The sequence below is a fragment of the Marmota marmota genome, unplaced genomic scaffold, assembly GCF_001458135.2.
Source record: "Marmota marmota marmota unplaced genomic scaffold, marMar, whole genome shotgun sequence".
In the NCBI taxonomy this organism is placed as follows: Eukaryota; Metazoa; Chordata; class Mammalia; order Rodentia; family Sciuridae; genus Marmota; species Marmota marmota.
The window spans coordinates 27,957,212-27,964,371 of NW_026000019.1; the positions used below are offsets into that span (position 1 = coordinate 27,957,212).

The 7,160-nt window shown below is 43.7% G+C and overlaps 1 protein-coding gene across 1 annotated transcript in view; it reads left to right on the plus strand.

Annotated features, from left to right (window-relative positions):
• Positions 1 to 6,316: 6,316 nt before the first annotated feature.
• Cd48 (CD48 molecule) overlaps positions 6,317 to 7,160 on the plus strand; it is a 16,399-nt gene continuing 15,555 nt past the window's right edge. The window contains exon 1 of the mRNA XM_015491997.2: positions 6,317 to 6,559. Coding sequence (XP_015347483.1) covers positions 6,481 to 6,559 — 79 coding nt within the window. The 5' untranslated portion in view covers positions 6,317 to 6,480. The remainder of the gene's footprint in view (positions 6,560 to 7,160) is intronic.

Consider the following 7,160-nt stretch of genomic DNA (forward strand, 5'->3'; position numbering starts at 1 on the left):
TTTTTTTTTTTTTTTTTTTTTTTTTTTTTTTTTTTTTTTTTTTTTGCAAGGATGGGGGTTGAACCCAGGAGAGTTTTACCACTGAGATATACTATCAGCCTTTTTGATTTCTTATTTTTGAATCAGGTTCTTACTGAATTTGCATTCCTTCTGTCTCAGACTCCTGAGTCACTGGGGTCATAGATGTGCCAGGCTCTCAAGTTCCAGTTTGGAGAAAGTTAATCCACTGACAAGAGAAGTAATGTTAAGATAAGAAGTAATGTTAAGATAAGTGGTGATATCTTGCAGGAAGCCTGTTTGTGGTTATCAAGTTATCATACTTACATTGTCATACTTACATTCTTTGCCATTTTGAACCAAGCCCTCTTTTCTGCCCCTACTGAATTTAGAACGGGACCTAACCCCATTACTACTATGTTTCCTGTGATGCTATTACTCATAATCCCAACAGGTTTTTTGTTTTGGTTTTGGTTTTGGTACCAGGGATTGAACCCAAGGGTGTTTTATCACTGAGTCATATCCCCACAACTTTTTAAATTTTATTTGGAGACAAGGATCGCTAAGTTGCTTAGGGTCTCACAAAGTTGCTGAGGCTGGGTTTGAATTTGTGATCCTCCTGCCTGTAAGGGTCCGGCGAAGCGTCGGAGAAAGAGACCACCAAGTGACCACTCATGCAATTGGCAGAAGGGGATTTATTGAACCAGCATGCTGGGGCTCCATGCCCACTCGAGAAGGGAAAGCAGCCCAGAGCCCCGAGCAGGGGCTGAGCACTGCTTAAGTACACTTTCTTTGGGAGGGCGGGGATTTTACATACATCACAGTCTCCTTTAACAAATCATCATACACCGCGGGAAAATCAAACAATAATTCTGAGACATGATTAGTTCATTCATTGGCGGGAACAGGTCGGGCGGGGGTGATAGGTCAGTTCTAAAGCAGGGTACACATTTAAACTGATTGGTCCAGGCCCTGCGATGCCTACGTGCAAGACCACACAGAGCCCTTAAGTTATTAAACAACCAAGCAGGGGAAATATTTACTGGGCGGTTCCAAGCATTGTCTTAACCTCTACATGAATTTCAGGTTTTGCATGTAGCATAGGAACTTAACAATACCTAGTCCTTTACATTTTAACTCAGGCCTTGCAGCTTAGTAACTTTACAATGTCCGGTCTTTTACACTTTAACTTCAATTTCTTTTACCCTTACAGCCTCAGCCTCCCGAGCCACTGAAATTACAGGCATGTGCCACCATGCCTGGCCTTCCCATTTGCTTTTGTCAAAGAACCAGTGAGAAGAAAACTTTCTTATTGGTCTCTAGGATTGTAGCTATAGAAATGGCCTCTCCTACTGTGGATTTCTTATCCCTATCTACACCATAACCAGGGAGCCACAATTTCTCCCTGTATATCACCTAAACCTAAACCTCACTCTAGTAAATGGCTCTGCAAAATCTGCACTCTTCCTTGTTAACCTTGCAACCCTGCAGTCTTGACCCACACTTCCACACCTAGATCTCACTCCATGTTTTAACCACTCAAATAAAAACAAAATGCTCCTCCTTAAGTGCTGAAATCTCTCAGTGGGGGACAAACACAGGGTCCACCAGTAGGGACAAAGAGCACATGCATTCCTGGGCCTAACCCATAGCCTGACAGTCATTAAAAGATAGTAAGTTCTTTCCTGCTTCCAACATAAAGATTAAATAAAGCTTTTGAAGGGACCAAAACGTGGCAAATTCCCAAGACACTTCACTTGTTACTTGGCCATGCTCTGAGTTTTTTTAACAGCTACAGCAAGTCATCATCGTCTCACAAGGCAGAGGCTGTTTATACAGGATGCGGGTCAATGTGAAAAGCTAGCATTTGGGTCCTGTATGACCTACTGACCAACTGTGAGTCATTCAGAGTCAGCGTCCTCACAGGAAAAGAAAACAAACCTTTCAAAGGCACGAAAACCACTTCGCATTCCTAAACCTTAGCTCCCCCTTGCAATCAGCCCCTGCTGAGAGCCATAGCCAAGTAGGAATGATGCATGGCATTTTGGGTTGAAAGGTGACCCTGCTCAGGGATTAGGGTGGCTCCGGGTTTAGGATGGATCCTGCTGGGAATAGGGCGTATCCTGCTGCTCAGGCGCCAGCTCCTTTGGAGTTCCCGTTGAGTTCTCGCGGGGTTCTGAGAGAATTGGTGCACGGAGCCAAGTGTAGGCAGGGGTTCACGGGAAGTGTGGGCAGAGTGTTGGTGAGAGTTCGGGAATAAAGAGTTGCTGTTTGAATCTACAAGGCTTTGTGGTGGCTCAGTTATTTTGTGCCCAGCCAGACTGCGGCAAGCTCCTTCACAGGAAGAAAACTTGCTCCCTTCATTCAGAGAGGCTGGTTTGGCACTCCCTAGGGCAATGTTGTGTCTCCCTTCTCAAGTAGAGGTCGAGATTTAAGTCTTGTCTGTGCATTCACCCACCTGACTTGTTTTCGTTTCTACTGTCACCAAGTTCCCATGCCCAACACCAGCAGTACCCCAGGGCATGCTGCCATCCGAGGGAAGGAGAAAGATTCCCTGGATTAAGTTTGTATTTCCTTTCTTTTCTTTTCACGCCAGGCCACATCATTTGGACACCAGTGGACCCTATCTAAGCAGACCTTTGAGAATCACATGGCATTCTGTTTACTTCTCATGACAGTCAGCAAGGGAGATATTATGTTCCCAGTTTCTCTTTGGGGTAAAGGCAGACTCAAAGCAACGATGTAATTTTCTTGAAGGGACACACCTTTTTGTTCCAAAATAATATCCTACTGCTATATTCCCTTTTTAAGATGGTAGGGAGATAGAGTCTACATAATCAAATAGACCACCCCTTGATACAGACTGAAAGATCCTCCTCCACGTTGTTTGATGCCTGCCTTGACACAGCTGCAGGGTCCACCCATAGGTCCCCACTAGGTTGCTTACACAGATAGGGCTCAACCTCTGAATGCATTCTGCCACCCACAGACCTGCTCTGACTTTCCCAGGTGCTGTCCTCCATTCAGACTGCCTTTCCCTTCTTCTTTTTTGTTTTTTTGGTGGGGCAGATCAGGGATTGAACTCAGGGGCACTCCACCACTGAGCCACATCCCCAGCCCTATTTTGTATTTTATTTAGAGACAGGGTCTTGCTGAATTGCCTAGTGCCTCGCTTGTGCTGAGGCTGGCTTTGAACTTGCGATCCTCCTGCCTCAGCCTCCTGAGCCTCTATACAGACATGCATCACTGTACCCAGCTGCCCTTTCCTTCCAACAGAGACTCAATTGATCAGATTATGTTTTGTGCATAATGAATCCCATATTACGTATAATTTTAATGCACCAAAATTTACATCAAGGGGCTGGGGTAGTGGCTAAGTGGTAGAGTGCTTGCCTAGTACATGTGAGACACTGGGTTCAATCTTCAGCACCACGTAAAAAATAAATGAAATAAAGATTTTGTGTCCATCTACAACTAAAAAACATTTTTTAAATTAAAAAAAAAATTACATCAAAAATAAAGTGAAAATAAAAGAGCCTTGAATACTCTCACCTCCCATTACCCCACTAGCCTCCGGCTGTCATTTCCCACTCCACTTTCTCAGTGTTATTAGCCTCTGAAAAGTGTCTATGCAAATACAAGTTAGAAACAACCCACAAGAATGAAGAACAGCTTAGGTGCAGTGTGTCTGTATTAACAAATATCAGGCTTCTATTCAATATCTTATTTTTGAAGAAAGCTGGGATAATGATCATGACAGAGGGACAAAAAGTCATATATAAAGTACATATGCCATAGGAGCCCAGTTATCTAAATGAATGTGAATAACCATAGTAAGACACTAGGAAAAGTTACTCTGTACCAGAAAATTAACAGTGCTCCTCCTGTCCTGGGTAACAAGGTCATGAATGAATATACTTTTAACTTTATACTTTTCATACATATGTGTATATTTATATAAGTACATATAATATTTATACATATACATTTTATATATGTATATATTTTACACATATGTATTTATTTATAAATGTATTAAATATATATATAAATAAATACATATTTATTTATATATGCATACTTATATGTATATATTTATATATGTACATACATATATTTATATAAGTATTTATATATTTATGTGTATATACATATATATTTATATAAATATTTACATATTTATATGCATATATATATATATATAGAGAGAGAGAGAGAGAGAGAGATTGGGGATTGATCCTAGAGGTGCTTTGCCACTGAGTTACATCCCCAGACCTTTTTATATTTTATTTTGAGATAGGGTCTTGGTAAGTTGCAGAGGCTGGCCTTCAACTTGCAATTCTCCTGTCTCAGTCTCCCCATCTATATTTCCAATCCCCTTGCTGGGATTATTACAAGAGTGTACCCTTGCATCCTGCTTGATCAATTTTCTATAATATCCACATATGTTTTTAAATTAGAAAGCTTTTTTAATCAACTATTGAGAAGCCTTTCTTACAATGGCCTCATCCTGTCTAGAAGCTTGTACTGTTCCCTCAAGACCAGCAGTTTCTATTCAAGTGATAAGAACAAGACGCCAGGGGGAGCCAGAAACAAGGAGAGCAAGGGAGGCATTCTGGGGGAAGGGGGTAAACTTGAGCTACTTTCAAAGGATGGATGGCCCGTTGGTTGGGTAGAGAAGGGCAGGGAGGTCTCCAGGCAGATGAAACAGCCAGTACAATGCAGGGAGACAAGAGAAAGGAAAAAATCAATCAATCAATAAAATGGGATGAAGCCGTGCAATTGTATTTATAGAATACACCCACTGAGCACCCCACGGGCACGGGTGGATGCATATGGAATGCATGGAGTAAATGACCACAACTTACATGAGCATCCTCCTTCACACATTATAATATGTTGTCCCACGCTCTCTTGCAAACCACACACATTTTAAAAGGAAGGAGATGACGTCAAATCATCACTTGCCATACCCTTCCTTTCTTAGCTCAGTTCCTTTAAATAGCCACGCCCCAGGATATGGATTCAAGGAGTTGGATAATAAGCTCTGGGCCATGGGGCACTCTGGGGTGGATGGCCTTGGGGACCAAGCCATCAGGAAGGCCTGGGGTGAGTGGGCAGGAGAGAAGGAAAGGAGAGGAGGAAAGCAGGGGTGCCCTAAGGCCTCCCCTCAGCCCTCCAGTGCCCTCTCTCCCCTTCTCAGGGAGGCTTCTCATGAATGGCTGCTTCTAGATTGCTTTCAACACCTTCTCTGGGCTTGTCTACTCACCAGTCCTGCCCTCTCTCCTTTCTCCCTCTGTCAAAGGAGACACTATTAAGATGGGTGGGAAATTGTTTCTCAAGAGGCTTCAGGACCAGGGCAGGGCACGCCCACAGTTGACTTCTGCCTTTGACCTGCCCCCCTCATATAGCCACCACCACCCTCCTCCTCCTCCTCTTCCTCCTCCTTCTCAGTTCCTTTTAATGGTTTGCTTTAAGATCTCACCACGTAATTCTGCTTCAGTCTTGCTCACTTCAGTCACGTCTTCTCTTCTAGTCCAAAGACTGGCTCTCTCCCGTACTGGGAGAAAATCTAGCTAAAGCAGGACCTTGGGCAAGTCTGACCCTGAGTTTCAATAAGGTACAGGTGATGATCTCTGCCTTGGCCACCTCGCAGGAATCCAAGGTTTCATACACAGCTTCAGGTACTGAGTTGACCTGGTTTCCCCTCTGCTGATTCTTTGAGAGGTGATTGCTTCCAGATTGAGAGATGCTAGCCATTGTACTGGCCACCTCTATTTTGAGAATTAGAAACATCCCCAGTTCTGAAATGACTACAAATACGCTCTATCAGGGACGGTGGCTTTTCTCATGTGTTCCCCCAAAGTGTCCTCTCAACGTCCATTTAGGTTCAACGAATTGGAATGAGAAATGGGTTTGAAACATCTCAGACCACAAAGGCAGGCAATCCATTCTCTTGGGCCAAGAAATCTTCCACTAATGTTCAGTGGATAGGCCAATGTAAAGGGTCCAACTAAATTTATCGCAAGGTCAGAAGAGTTGGGGGTGGCAGGTGCGGCAGTTATTGTCTAACTTTCTGTTCCGAATGAGACCTAATCATGCTTGGATAGGCATCTACTTTGTATCGTCCCCTGATTTAATCAAAGTGATTTCTTCCTGGGAACTTATCACCATCCTTCATTTCTTCTGAGCATTGACCCCTCTGAGAACCTAGTAGAAGCTCTGAATCTTCTCCCCACTAGAAAAGCACTAATACATATTTTTAAAAATTTTATTCTGTTGCCATGGTGCTTTCAAATGAAAAACCTCATAAACTTCCTGTTCTTTCCGCCCCTCCTCTGCCGCAAGTCTACTGGGTGAGGAGAAAAGTTCAGTGGGTATTTTCCTCTAACCTTGCTTTCCGGGTTCCCTTTCTACCTTTGGTCTCTTCCTAGCCTGGCTCTTGGCTGTCTCCAGCAATCCTGCAAATCCAAGGAAAGTACGATGCTCTCCCAACGATGGAACTGGTGGCCGGCTCCAGGACTGTTACTGCTGTTGTCTCTTCTGGTGACCAGTATGCAAGGTACTTTCCACCAACTGCCTGTGACTCTGCACCAAAAGCATGGTCAGACGGGAAAGGAGAGATGGGACGCGGCTCAGCCCTGCAAGTGGGGTCTGGTCTTTGGGGCAACAGGCGTTCCCGTACCCGTAGAAGGTTGGGGAGACTTCCTTAGCTTTGGAGAATCAGGCTCCATCTCTTTGCCTTAGGTGTCATTCCAAAATAGGACCTGAGGCCACGGGAAGCTGTACAAAAGTCAGGACTCATGAAGCTCACCACCTCGTGTGCTCAGGGTCAGGGCTGCTTTTCGTTTCCCCAGTGACCACTTCCAGATCATCTTTCTTCCTCTAGCGCTGGAATTCCCGGGCCACAAAGAAGGAGTTAAGCTTCTTTCTGTCTTTCTGGCTATTTCACCCATTAGCATCTCAGGGTTTTTTGTTTTTGTTTTTTGTTTTTTTCATTTAAAGGTTTTTAGTGCTCACCATTATGCATAAAAATGAGAACAATGAACAGCATCGAGAAGTTCAACAAGCATCCTAAAATTAGGAAGGTATGCAACTTTTTGGAAGAAGAGTTAGTAATACCTGGAGAAAATCTAGTCAGTCCCTCATACAGGGTTTTCTGT